Source organism: Chroicocephalus ridibundus, chromosome 1 (genome assembly GCF_963924245.1).
Source record: "Chroicocephalus ridibundus chromosome 1, bChrRid1.1, whole genome shotgun sequence".
NCBI lineage: Eukaryota > Metazoa > Chordata > Aves > Charadriiformes > Laridae > Chroicocephalus > Chroicocephalus ridibundus.
Window position 1 is genome coordinate 201559035 of NC_086284.1, and position 15046 is coordinate 201574080.

A 15046-nucleotide genomic window follows, 5' to 3' on the forward strand; every position below is an offset into this window, starting at 1 on the left:
ATGGAAAGGCTCATTATTAGTCACTGTTTGATCTGGCTTATTGTCATTTACTTCCGCTTTTCTCCTATTTTTTATTTTATTTTTAATCGGTGACAGAATTACCTTTAACATAGTACCCATGGGTCTCAAATTTCAATGGGATTTATATCTCAAAAGAGGAAAACCATATTATCAATAAAATTTCTCATCTCTACAGTTAAAATAGTTATTTTCTTCCTTATTTATCTGTTTCAAATTTTACTCCTTTTGGATCTGATAGCACTTATAAAATAATAAAAAGCACTTATTAAATACTAAGTACTCTGAAATGAAAAATATTTAATTTTCTCTGGTCTTGTTCTCTTTTCAGTTTCCTTCTTGGCTTCCTTTCTTTATTCAAGCCCCAGCCTGGAATCAGATGTTTTCTGTCCATCTTTATTTGCCTAAGTCTGAGTCTGAGATTCATTGCATCAATGTAGCATCAATTCTGTGATGTTAAAAAAAAACTCCAAAAAAAGAATCAAAAAAATAATTACTTAGCTGTATCTTTTGTAATTACATAAGGCAAAAAATATATATATAAAGACTTCATTCTTCTAGGGTGTGAAGCCTACACCGAACAGTAACTGAAGATCAGAAGAAACTTTACTTTAGGGAAGGGTATCATATATTTTGCCACCTGAAGAACCCAGTAATTTTTAAAAGAATCCAGTTAAGACATGACATCAACAGACAGGAAGCACTTGGCTGAACTGCTTTGACAGTTCCCGCATTCTATTGATATTAACTCTCTTTGAAGATGGTGGGATAAATAAAAAAGCATCATTTACAGAATATACCTGAAAGAAGAAAAAAAAGAAAGCACAAGTTACTTCTTTTCTTTGCATTAAGTATATGAACCACCTTCTTCAGGCTTTATGATTTTCACCACAAAGGTGGCAAATCACTTTCCTGTGCTTTAATCATTCTCCTCAGAGAGTCATTACTCAATTCCAGACACAATATTACTGCCCTTGTTGGGATGTCTGTGAATTGTTTTCTGCATGTTTGGAACAGGAGGAATAAAAGTACCTGGAAATCAACTTTACCCTTAGCCCATCTTGAAGTTGCTAGGAAAACAAGCTGGTCTACAGGTTAATATAATTTATACTAATAAAGAGTGTCTCTTAGAAGCCTTAGTGATGGTACCCTGTGCTCCCTGGGAGGCAGTATGGTAGTTATTTTACCTTCCGAGGATTCTTGACACTAGAGAAATTCTCTGACTAAGCCTGTTCTACTAAAGGTTGCTTTGGGAATCAGGAACTGGGGCTACTTTCCACTACTTTATGGTAGTTCTAACCCAGTCTTCACAAGGTCCATTCCAAACCTCATAGAAAATGCTATTCTACATCTTACTGATCCAGTCTTTCATCTGAAACAGTTATGTGGAAGGTTATGTGCTAAAGGCTTCCATTTTCTTGTCATCTCTCACTATGCCCCTGTAATGGGAGGAGCGACTGCTTGTGTAGAAGTGCACAACACCCCTAGTCAACCCATTCCTGATCTTTGGTTGCTAATTATGTATATGTTATGCTTAATATAAATCATAGAAAGAGGTTTAAAAGCAAATGCCGCCTTCTGTATTTTTTTTAATGGAGAAAGGTACTGCATATGTGTAGGTTTGTGTGATGAAAGCTGGTTCTGTTTGTTTTTCTCCTTGAGCAAATATTCCAATTTTTTTTCTTTTTCTTTTTTTTTTTCTTTTTTTTTTTTGGCTTCTTGTGTCTACATTCACTGTTCACTTGTGCTTTTTCCTTTCTACTAGTTCAGTGGCTCAGGCACTCAGTGCTGTGATTTTCCTGCCAACCAATCAATTTACCACCTTCTAGTTTAGCTGTTCCACATAACCATATACGCTCTTCAGACACTGTGTTGAATTCTTTGTTTTCTTCTGGAAACTCTAATTAGTACTCACAATGGTGATGAATAGGCTATATTAGATAGTAAGTGCCTGGGTTAAAGATTTATGCAACAGCATGTGGGTACAGTTTCAGTAAACAGGCGAATGATTGAGAATACCACATGCATAAAACCCGAGCTACTGCAGAGAAGAAATGAATTGGGAAAAAAAAAAAAGTTAAAAGTATACTTATTAAATTAGTGAATGATTTTTCATATTGATTGCTATAGTATGTTAATATTTGCTCCGTTAAATAGCCCAGATGTTTAAAGCAGTAGTTGCATCTGTTCTTGCTTGGGTTAACAGAAAGCTACAGAGAAGCTTTTTTCAAAAAATGTTTAGAGGTTTACTGCATTTCTAGAGGTTGTTTTTATTGGTCTATTATGTGTTTTTCTGTATTCTCCTGTCCCCTTTTAAGCATGTTTTGAAAAAGTTACTTGTTTGCAAGCTGAGAAATGAAGGATATTTAATAGCATTCAAATAAGACATTCCCCTCTGTGTTTCAAATTTTGCTTTGGAAGAGGCACATAAAATACTTTCAGAAACAAACAATTTTTTTTTTATGTAACTTAGTTTTGTAAAATTAGAAGTTCACAATATTCTGAAAACATATTGTTCCTGAGAGAGAAACATTTCACCACTGCTCTTAGAGTAGTAATTCACAGTGACAAAGGCAGCCAGTATATTTTGTTTGTTAGAAACTGTACATTTTGGGGGAGGAAAGAAAAGTACAAAACACATTTTAAGTGCCTTGAGGTGTCTGTTGTACACAGGAGACTCAACAACTAGAATTCGTCTCTGATGAATAATCAGAATCTTTTGTCTTTGATATTTCTTGTCCAGAGTAGACATTATAAACGATGCACATCTACCTTTCGTTGAATATTTAAAGTACTCAGAAAACAAAGACATAAGCTTGCATATTCAGAATTGATTGGAAGGTATGATTTCAGATGTAAAGACTTCAGATGTCCACTCTTAGATCCTCTAGTGGGATCTGCTTTCCAGAAAATAAATTACCTTACTCTGATGTATAACTGAGCATACCAGAATGAAGGTACCCAATGCCTGAATAGGGAAGGGTAAAACAAATTTCAAAACACAACTCATGTCCTCGATTTCCCATTCCATCACTGTCTTCCTCTCTGTGCCCCCACCTCACTTATCATCTGGTGAAATTCCTTTGGTGACGTCATGCTCAGGGAACAAAAGTCTCACTTATAAAAGGATTTTCTTTATTTTTCATAATTTAGCTGAACCAACACAAAACTGAATACTGTAAAGCAACAAAAATGATGAAACATCGTGAATTGTTCTGTGTTTACTAAATAAGGCTACTACACTCCCTTTAAAATAAATCAAAACAGAGAGTTGGTAGAATGAGGGATCTGGCTCTTGAGGTCTACATGTACAGTAAATGTATTTACCATCATTTATTGCATGACATGTTAAACCTGACATTGGTCATTTATAGTGCAGTCAGTCCATAACACTTTTCAAGTGGCTGGGCTTTAATTGCTACTTTGACAGTGGTCAAAATCCTAAGATTAAATAAGAATTTTGTATATATTTATTTTACTTGAAGACAAAATGATCTATAGTTCATGTTTCCTGCAACCTCTGCATTAAATAAGCCTCAGTATTAGAGCAGGCTTTAAAAGAAAAATCTTTAATCAACTTTTCATTTTTGTACCTTTCATCTATGGTCACTTGAACAATTTCTATATATTTTTCTTTAGTAGAATAGAACTAGCATAACACTAAAAGTTAATTGGAGTATTAGGTAGTATACTTGGAACCATAATACATTTGCCAGGAAGAAATTAAGCTCCCTTGCTGATTGCATCATACCAATATGTACCAAACTTATATACCGAAAGGTACAGTAAAAGGGAACAAGGTTTTGTCTGTTTCTCTGTTTTATCATAATTTCCCCCTCATCTATGCCATCTTTGCTAAATTTTCACTAACCAATAATGCTGAAAAAAGTGGGCTTTCTAACAATGAGGTAAAACACTGAAAATGGGATCTAGGAACAGGTTTCAAACTGACTCATGTAAAAGTGTGTGTGGGAGAGAGAGAGACAGGAAGGAAGGAAGGAAGGAAGGAAGGAAGGAAGGAAGGAAGGAAGGAAGGAAGGAAGGAAGGAAGGAAGGAAGGAAGGAAGGAAGGAAGGAAGGAAGGAAGGAAGGAAGGAAGGAAGGAAGGGAGGGAGGGAGGGAAAGGAAAGAAAGGAAAGAAAGGAAAGAAAGGTAGAGAGAAAGAGAGAAAGAGAAAGAAAGAAAGAAAGAAAGAAAGAAAGAAAGAAAGAAAGAAAGAAAGAAAGAAAGAAAGAAAGAAAGAAAGAAAGAAAGAAAGAAAGAAAGAAAGAAAGAAAGAAAGAAAGAAAGAAAGAAAGAAAGAAAGAAAGAAAGAAAGAAAGAAAGAAAGAAAGAAAGAAAGAAAGAAAAGAAAGAAAGAAAGAAAGAAAGAAAGAAAGAAAGAAAGAAAGAAAGAAAGAAAGAAAGAAAGAAAGAAAAGAGAGAGAAAGAATGAAAAAGAAAGAAAGGAGCAAAAGAGAGAGAAAGAAAGAGCAAAAGAAAGAGCGAAGAAAGAGACAAAGAAAAGAAGGAAGGAAGGAAGGAAGGAAGGAAGGAAGGAAGGAAGGAAGGAAGGAAGGAAGGAAGGAAGGAAGGAAGGAAGGAAGGAAGGAAGGAAGGAAGGAAGGAAGGAAGGAAGGAAAAAACCCAAACTTTGCTATGAAGAGCAATGGGTAAAATATCTTACACTCTGTTTTTATCAGTACATAAAGACAAAAATAAAAATAAAATAAAGATAAAAAATGCCTTCCAACAGTGCAATGGTTGAATGCATTTATGTAATATAAACAACATTATTCTTTGCTTTTTCTACACAGTCCTCTCTGGTCATGCTTTACATCCAGAATGTCCCAATGGAAGAAAGCAAACGACACCAGTCACTTCAGAGACAACTGAAGTAATAAAAACACAACTTAACTCTGAACCACTTGTCATGACTGTCAGAGTTATCACGTTAATTGTTAAATAGGATTTTCTACAAATATACAACATATAAAAACTGTTAAATATATAACTTTAGGCTTTTCAAAATACATTTAATGATCTCTTTCAAACAAGTGTTACTTTTGTTTTCTCTTTAATTTGCTTTCTGGTGCTAAATGGTGTATCAGATGAGACATAGGCCACAGATGACCAAACATGCTCTTTGCAAATACTGTATTATCCAACTTTAACTATCAAAAATGGAACTGTAGAAGAGGCATGTTTAACTGGTTAAAACTGAAAATGATTTTAGTACGAGAAAGTCAATCTAAGTACAGAGGAATAAAGGTGCCATGTAGACAGTTTGTGTTCTTTTTGTCCCAGTTTTTCAACCATAGGTCGTTTTTTCTCAGTGGTCCATTATGTTCTCTTGAACGTGGCATTTCAAGAGCAGGTCTCTGAGTTCGTTTTTACTGCAGCTTTCCATAAAGACTTCTGCTGGACAACAACATCTCAGCTTTGTGAAAGCCGGAATCATGTCTTTGTGGAGACCTCCTACAATTTAATGACATAACTCTGTTAACAGTAAGATTGTGTCCACTTTAAAATAGATTTTGCTCTTTGGTCTATTGTATATACTGAAAGTATAAGAAAATAAAAGCAATTCAGACAGTTTAGGGCACAAGAAGAGTTTCTCTTTTGCACCTCAGTGTCCTCCCATAGGCAAAACAGTCTTCTCTAAGGCTGATTGGGATAATACTCTTCATTGTAGCAGACTCTTCGGATTAAAACATGTAGGTAACAGCAAGTCCAGCAGTGGTGTATAACGCAGATGAAACGTTAACCATGAACTTTTTTGTATTGCTAATGCCCAAGCATATATCTTTTTCTATATTCCTTAGTCCAGTGATCCTTAGTATGGTAGAACAAACTTTAGCTCATAATGTAGCGGAATTATGCTGTCATTCATGAGATACAGAGAAACAGACAGTTGAGTTGATGACATATAACGGATGATGATCCACAGCAGTGAAACTTGACTAAGTAAAGTAGCTCACACAGAGCCTAAACCACTCCTACGAAGATTCTGTGTTGCTGCATTTGTCAGGAGACCTGTAAATCAATAAGAACAAATGAGTCAGTGTCTTAATTTACAATCCTGGTTATCTTTACTGTCCATTATTTTAAAATATACTGTACTCATATTTTTCAAGGAGGCAGTTAATGAATTAGAAGGTATTTATTTTTCACAGCAAACATTTTCGCTGAGAAACAACATAGGAACAAACCTATATTTTTATTTATTATAAAAAAAATAACACTTTAATAATTATTTCTAATAAAGTAATGACTATAAATGACAATTTACAATAATTTCAATGCCATCTACTTTCTATGAAGCTCCATGCACATTCTTTTTCATAAAAATAATATCACAGAATGTTCTTTTAGCTGCATTAAAGTTACATATAACAATATCTAATACACATTAAGGTGACTATTAATTTTTACGTATACGGTATGATGAAAAATGGACATGAAAGCCATGACCATTTATTAAAAATGCAAAGATGTTTATACTGGAGGCTTTTCTGCCTTAAAGTTTCCAATGAGCACTAGAGTGTGCCTAATTTAATCAATACTGCCCTCTAGCGATGCTATTACAAGTGCAAATTAATGTAAATAATGTTTATTAATAATCAATTGAATCAGAAAATTGTTTTAGTTACACAGCAGAAAACAAACCAAAAGAATGAAACTGGGCAAAGGACTGTGTGATGAACCTGTTTAAAAGAAAATGGAATGGAAGCAGTGATTTGAAAGAGAAATGTAACCAAAGTTCACACTATTAAAGAAAACAGAGTACTGGAAAACAGCACAAACACAAATGAGAAAGTAATGACTGATTTATACAACAAGGACCCAGCTATTCATGCTCACCCAAAATATCAGTTTAGAAATGTTTTCAAAATTACACAGATACTGTACAAGACAAAATGTTTTGAGGTGTAGTAAGCAAGCATGATCGTTACAAAATGCCGTTTGAATGTTCAAACACTATCTTCTGCTTTGGCATTGTTCTGTCTCCAAATAGTCAGAACTGTTATTGCTGATGGAAATACCATGCACAACTCCAGAAAATACTGAACAGTGAATGTGAAAGAGCAAAACAAATAAGAAAATCCAATTCACTTGGTTCAAGCCGTGTATTAAATTTAGAGTTTTTAACCTAACCCTCAGAGCAGTAAATTAAAGAAATACCTGCCTCCAAATCAATTTAGTGACAGCTTGAAACATATGGATCTCCCTATATATGTAGATAGATAGATAGGTAGATAGGTAGATAGATAGATGGATAATAGATAGATAGACAGACAGACAGAGAGATGAATATTTTCCTTATAAGGCATAAAGTGTATGTATGTCATAGATTTCTGCTTTTGTCCTCTCACCTTTTCCAGGAAAAAACACCCCAGAAATCTTGCAAACAGCCTTTCCTTTTCGGACTAGTGATCAGATCTCCAAACCACATGGCCTCAGACAGGCTGAAGGCAAAAAACCTGGTTGATTATTGTGGTATATTCCCCTTTTTAAATATACATTCAGCAAGAGAAATTATTTTAAAGTTTTGCTTCTATTAGTTGTTCTGTTTCTCCTTTATACTCTTTCTTGGTGTTTCTGCTATGCCCCCTATTTTTCTTCCCATTAGAAAAGAACACAACTTTTAAGATAGTAATACTTTTTAGGCAGTGAGACACAAAGCAAAAGATTTGTGGTTTATCAGGTCTGAAAGCAAACTACTATTCTTTTAAGAATTAGGCTGACTTAGCTCCATCTTTCCTGAATTACGCTGGAATGGCCCAAAGCTAAAAGCAACAGCATAAACTGCTGATGGACTGTGTGTTCCGTGTTTTCATAGTGTGTTTCTCTACCATAATTTTCCCAGGATGGAGAGAGAATTCAGGTACAACCACATTCGTTTGCAGACGCTACTGCTTTGTCACTTTATGGATATAAAAGATTCCTTCCTGACTTGCTATCCCTGGCTCCACTTTGCACATCCCTGCTGCGTGAATATGGTATCAACACTTTAAAAGAAGGAGGGAAGAGGGGAGACGATTATGCACTCCAAAAATGCTGAGGCAGAGCAGAGAGCAGGCTCGAAATAAAGTGATGACAGGAAGAGGAAGAGATTAGAGAACAGGAGGTGGATTTACAGCTTTGGACAATGACAGGAGAAAATGGAATGAGAGGGGGGAAAAAGCATAGGTTAGTCAGGGAAGTTTAACCATAATTTATTAATGAAGGCATGAAAAAGAAGTAAGATGGGTAATAGGAACAACAGATAAAAAGGAGAGGATAGGAGAGCGCATGAAGAGTCCAGAGAAGAGGAGAACACACACCTTCCCTCCCATCGCCTGTTTTTTCCCCTTTCATTCCTTACTACAGGTAAATTAATCACTTCCCAGAAAACCAGACAGATCAAACGAGAAAAGAAGGATTCCCAAAATGATCATAAAAAGGAATTGTTCACTATTTACACTAATATTTCAAACTATGAAAAGTTCCATACCCCCGATACAGCAAGTTTAAAGGAAAATGATGCTTTTGATGACTGTTTGGCAGCAATTTCTAGAATATTAATTAGGTAAATAAATTACAATGGAAACTGTAAATTCAATAACTACGTACACAAAACTGCTTTAAAGCTTGGGAAAGGTGTGTTGGCACTGTTTTTTTCCTTTTTTCCCTTCAATTAGGAAATCTGCAGCAGCATCAAATTAAAGAGAGCCTGGGTACCTGTCATGTAATGCAAGATTTTCTTTGCTGTCCATCTCTACACGGGACTCATGTCAGTTCTAGGTACCATCGCACAAGTTTGTTTGTCACTGACTTCAATGAAGTCAGCATTTCTCCCCAGTGCTTCAGAGAGCAAGCTCTGCTTCCTTCTGAAGGAGCCAAATGTTCTGGCTGTAAGTTTGGAGCAGACTTGAGCTTGTTCAACTTTGGGATGTTGAGCAGGCATATAGTACCAGACATTAAAATACCGCTGTACGGTATCTGACTGTTTTCACGATGGAAGCCCAAGCTCCTGTGTGCTCCACAGAATTCTGCTCAAGAGGAAAAATTATTTTCCTGACTGCATATTAGTAGATAATCCAAAGCATAAGAAACAATACATTTCATATGACTATATATATCTTAATATAGTTATTGGATGGCTTGAATATGTCCTGAGAATGCGTGGCTTATTTGAGCAATTATAACACAGTCCACTTAATTTATCTTACTCTGGAGGGAGCAAAATAAGGGACAGTCTATCTCCAACTGTGCCCTGATGGCACATAAAATAAAATAATTCATTGGTTTATTCCTATGGTCAAAGACAAAGGAAACAAGAAGATGGGAATATGTGGTGCTTTGCTGACTTACACAGGCTTTTCACCAAGAGAAACCCACCCAAAAACCTGTGTCTGTTGTTCAGTGTACTATCTAGGATTTAATTTAGTGACAAAATGTTTTAATTTCTTAGCACAAACCAGAAAATTGAGCCAGGCTTACTGTAACTGGCAAATATTTTCAGAACCAGGACTTGGTTTCAAGCATGTCTGGCCTGACCTTTTATTTTAAATGGAATCCACATAAACACCAACAATTCCATGTCAAGCCTGGTAAAGCTTTAGCAGTTTCATCTGGTTTCCACTCTGTATTTTGAGAATAAAAATGAAAGTCGGAGGGAACCAAAGTTGTTATTTTTGCTGCAGTAGCCGAGTGCTTTTACATGACTGCCTGTTGAAGTTATACTGGCACTCTGTGATGACAACTCTGAACTATCTGTCATGTTTCCAGCACTGATTTCTGAAAATTTTCTGGATGCCTACAAAGTAATTGGTCATATTAAAGAGGTTTCTGTGTTGCCTAACAGCTGAACTACTTGTCTAAACTGTGTATTTTACACTTTCAACTACAGTCTTAAAAAATGCCTCTGGGAGCCTTAGGATTCTGTATAGCACCCATCAGTGTAAATGCCTTTTGGTTTTGTTTTTTTTTTCTTCTTGTACTCTTATATGAAAAAAAAAAAAAAAACAACAAAAAAACCAAACCCAAACAAACCCCACAACATTTTGCACAAAGATAATTCACAGAGATGGATGTAGGTTGGGACACTGTCTCACAAATCTACTCATAATGGAAACAGTTCCAAACCTTTTACCAACTGACTGCAAGTCAGATAAACAGCATGTCTTTCCCCTCTGCTTCTGCAGCTGTCTGTTCCAGGTCCCTGAATAACTAAGCATGTATAATGCAGAAAGAAAGATATGAAAGCATTAAAATGCCCAAGGAAAACCTTACACTGCCTTGCAAGATACCTCATGCATTACAGGAATAAAAATGTAAATTCTTGGTGATGATCCAAGCAGCAGCAATGACCTGTTGCATTTATGAGAATTCCCACAGTCCCTCCTGAAAATTTCTCCTGTGTCCCCCCTTCCTCTTCCTTTCTCCGTGATGTTCATATATGGAAATTGAACTGTTTAGTCTTTAGAAAAAGGCAAGTTAATCTAACTTTAAAGTGTCTGTGGCTATTAATAGTAAGAAAAAGAAGCGTGGAAGCTGCTGTACTTAGTAATTCTGTGTTCTGTCTCACAGAGCTAGCCACAGGAAGGACACCTTCAGAGTTCAAACTGCAATACCTGCAGAACTAGGAACAATAAGATTGGTCAAATCTAGTGTCTGTGCTTGTGGGTGAATGTTTATAAAAAGCAGCCTGGTGTATTAGGTAGTGTATAAACAGGTATGCTTTCCTGTTGCACTCCAACAAAGTAGCATCCATGAGTTACAGGTAGCAGAACCCAATTATTAGACACCTTCTAGGAGAACGTGCCTTTTCTTTAACACCCGCTGTTTGGGTTTTTTCACTTCCACTATTCAAGTTAGACACAGAAAGAAGTATTTATTCCAACTCTGAGACTCTTTGCAAATAAGGTATTTTTTCCCAATAACAATTATTTTAATATCAACAATGTGTCCAGAACTAAACCCCAAAAGTGTAATTTCCCCTTAAAGAACACTCTTAGCCCTATTTTCTAACTTCCCCTGACCACCTGCCAGGACTATCATCTTGATTGTTAATTTCCTTTTCTGTTAAAATCCTGTTTGTTTCATATTACCCTTTTTGAACTTACAAGATCTTGGAACGTGCTGGCTCAGATCGTACACTTCTTCCTTCTACTGAATTGCCCATTGCTTCATAAACAATACTAGTGACGGCAGTGGGACTGCTCTTATAATTAGATAATCCTGACAATGAATGAAAATGTTAGAACTAAGTGTTGCAACCCATCGTACCCTGGGTCATGTAGGTGACCCGTGTTAAAGAGCTCAGGTTTAGGCATATATAATAATGCAAGATTGCTTTGCGGAATCTGAACATATGCAAAGGAAAAGCAACGGAGGTGGCAAAAAAGATGGCAGCAAGACTATCTGTACTCAGAACATTTAAAGACCCAGAGATCATGGGGGATTTTTGGCTGGAGTAGCGTTTGGAGCTCTCGAGCATAACAAAAGAGCCAGGCAGGTCTCATTCTGCCCCCCATGAAAGTCAAAAGCCAGCCCCTTGAAGCAACATAGACAGAAACAGGGAATCACACATCTTTTAAGGCATAACAATGCAAAACAGTGCGTTTTCATCTCTTATGTGCTGGGTGAAAACCAAACACACTTAAAATAACTCTAGCTAAAGGCCTTGAGCAAGTAACCCAAATGTATCTGATTTCTTTTTGCTCTTTCAAAATGGTTAGAGGCATGCATCTATATGAAGCTTAGTAGCAGGTAAAACTAAGAAAGATTTGTAACTGGCATGGAACTGTAAACTTGAAAAGTGACTACTTCTCTACCTCCCTTTTACTCTTCAAATAAAAGCAACTGCAATATTAGCATGATTGAAAGTGTAGAATAGCCAGGGGCTTTCCTCAGGGTACTGAAAAAATAACCTGGATTTACCATTCCTAAGACCTTTCTCTAGGGTAGGAGACAGGTTCAGATTAAATCACCAATGCATCTAAGAATCTATTTTTATTTAAATGCAGTACCTTAATGTATACTAAATTCTGAATATTCATACCTTTATACCTACATTGAAAGCAAACTCTTCATAGATGAACAAATCTTAACAAAGATGCAACCTTAACGACATTAAACCTTCTTGGGAAAAAAATGCCTTAAATATTTCTGTGTGCTAATAAAAATCTATTAAATAAAATGATCTTCCATAAAATAATGCTTGTACTGCCACAACAGAAGAATATCTCATGAAGACAACATTTTTAATTATAAAGTTTCAAAAACAGTCTTGCCTACAGGTAAAGTTTACAAGTCTACTTAATGGCAAAAAAACCAGGAAAAAAGAACAACAACCCACATCAGCCAGCGCTGAAGTCCACAGACAAATCTAAACTGTTACTTTTTCTTCTCTAATTAGAGGAGAAGAATGTTCAGGGGTATCAGTGAGTGACATCTGATTGACAGGCAGCTGGTCTAGAGCAAGGTTAGTCTCACACTCACAATAAAAATTCGAACAGTTATTTCTTGAAACTGATTGTGAAAATAGTTAAATTTAAATGAAGAATACATTGAAAAGGCAACGTGCTTTTAGATGGAATATTTAGGATATTTCATCCATTAAAAGAGATAATTCTGACTTATGAAGCATGAGCTTTAAATAGGAAGTTCAGCTGCTAGTGAAGGAACTGAACAGTCTGTGTTCACCAGTGAGATACTATGTCTGCTTTATGTATTCCATCTGAGAACTTACTGCTTAAGAAAGCAGTCCTGTTTCGCATCATTCCAAAAAGCAATGTAGCACAGTAGATGACTTTTAACAAGCAATCTGTATAAGTATGTTGCGTATGGGAAATAATGTCAGTATTTAAAATTACTCTGCTTAGCCTTTGCCTGTGACGAGGAGAGAGTAGTAAATGAACAACCAGGGGGAGTGGGAGTAGTGGAGGAACATATACATGCAGGTCAGGTAAGAAGAATGCAGGAGGGTTTTTATTCTCTCAGAGCCCGTTTGAAAACAAAAGAAATAGCATATATAGCATTCTTCTGTAGAAATAACATACAGGCATCCACTGCAAACACAGAAAAGCAAGTGTGGTCTTCAACAAAGCTCAAATATATGTGGGCATGTAAACAGAAGAAAGCCCACCACTGCTCTTAGTCCTTATGCCCACTGCAAAGGAGGGCACATTTTCTTAAGGTAAAATTTTCTAAATCAGAATTGTTCTTAGACAGTCCTTTAATTGGTACATGCAAAACAACACAAGCATGTATCAGCACAAATTATTTCAGCTTTTTTAACCTTCATTCTACTCACTTTCAGTGCAAAACCAAAAATTCCCAGCCTAACAGATTGTTACATCCTTGTTAAAAGGTTTATGAGTTCCTGGCCTCAAAGACACAGTATAAAATGTGAAAAATCTCTCCCTGAAGCACCTCACCACAAAAACAGCGAGGTTCTTCAGGAAAGTGAAGCGTGTATACTTAAGAAGTCAACATTCCTGTCTTGTATCAGATTAAAACCAATTTTTTTTAGAGAACGTTCAATCCTTCATTCAACCATAAATATTCTGAAAGGATAGGGGAAAATGTAGTGACTTAACAAAGTATTTTATTCAAGATTTGGGGAGGGGAAGGATATTCCTCAACAGCGTAAGGGGAAAATTGACAGGAATAGAGGGTTTTGCATACAGCAATATATGTTGATCCTCTGTTTAATGACAACATATCCATACACCTTTGCAGACTTTCAAGTCCTCTTGTATTTCCTTTCAGGAAATACTTTATGTTTATTTTGTGATATATTCTTATAATCCCAACTAAAATAACCTTTTGTACATCTATGCTTATCCTCCAGTTTTAAGTTCTGCATGACTATGGCAAAGCTGTGATGAACGATGAGACAGGGAATTTAAGGATCATTATCCCAAACTAGCCAATTAAAACATTTTTAATCCCTTAGCGGCAAAGCAGACACCTAAATGCATTATACTGTGTAGCATTCTGATTAACAGTGCAAATATATTTAAACCTAACACAAACTAGGGATGCGTACAATGCAGTAGTTTAAAAACCAACCAGTGTGTCACCGTCTACAGGAGGCAGAGCGTTCTCTACACTTTGCAGCGTGTTGGATCTAAATTCTTTGGCATGATCACCACTACTTTCCCTACCCCATTTCTGTGATATTTTGGCAAGCAGTGCTGTGGTGATCAGATTTCTGCAATAGACTGAAAACAAACAACAAAAGAGGAAAAATAAACTGTGGCAAATGTCAAGGAATTTTCTGTAATTTACAATAAATTTTACACACACAAAAGACAGAACTATGTAAAAGCAGCTGCAATACAACTTTTGGAGAGCAGGAGAGGAAGTGAATTTGATCTTCTCTCGATATAAAGATATCAGTCTTGCCAAATCTTATCACTTTATCTAGTTTCATGTGCCTCATAGAGAGGAGTGAATCTCCTACCTTATAGTAACCTTTCTCAATCAGATTTTAGGGAGTCCTAGCCCAGTGTCTCTTCCATGACAACCCTTCAACTCCCAATTACAATCTCCTTGGGTTATTACAATCTCCTTGGGTTATTACAATCTTCTAGATTTCAATTCTGCCTAAACATGCTTAGTGCCTGTGGGACATCCTTGGGCATCTCTTCTGATCTCCAGATGCTGCTTTAAAAGGCCTTCTGTCATACATTTGTGCTCCTGAACACATCTTAGGCTCTTGGAGCATCTAGGCTGCCCTGGACACGTGAGTTCAGGGAACTGAATTCTGCCCTTATCACCTTTTCTCAAGCTGAGAGTCCCAAGCAGCTCCTGCTTGTGACTCAGTGGGCCTCGTTTGGTCATGAGTGACCCACTAGACCCTACCGTAACTCCACATGCATCACTGCCCAAACCATATTCTTGTGACTGAGCTTTTCCTCTGGGTTGAGTGACACAGATGACAGGGAAGAGGAATAAGATACCAATCTTGTGATCAGTCCCTGTGCTTAAGAAGCAAGCAATCACGGTTCAGTTAGCTAAGGCTACAAGACAGACCATGAAACATTTGTGTGGA

The 15046-nt window shown here is 36.5% G+C and overlaps 1 protein-coding gene across 6 annotated transcripts in view; it reads right to left on the bottom strand.

Annotated features, from left to right (window-relative positions):
* Positions 1-4449: 4449 nt before the first annotated feature.
* The window catches only part of TAFA5 (TAFA chemokine like family member 5), a 444786-nt gene continuing 434189 nt past the window's right edge, over positions 4450-15046 (bottom strand). For 4 of the 6 annotated variants that reach the window (XM_063323370.1, XM_063323373.1, XM_063323374.1 and 1 more), the window contains 2 exons: positions 7374-7466; positions 4450-6033 (listed from right to left, as the gene is read on the bottom strand). Coding sequence is in view for 2 of the 6 variants with exons in the window: in XM_063323373.1 (XP_063179443.1) it covers positions 7458-7466 (9 nt within the window). In the remaining 4 variants the exon portion in view is untranslated. The remainder of the gene's footprint in view (positions 6034-7373; positions 7467-15046) is intronic. The other 2 variants (XM_063323371.1, XM_063323372.1) reach the window with 1 other exon arrangement.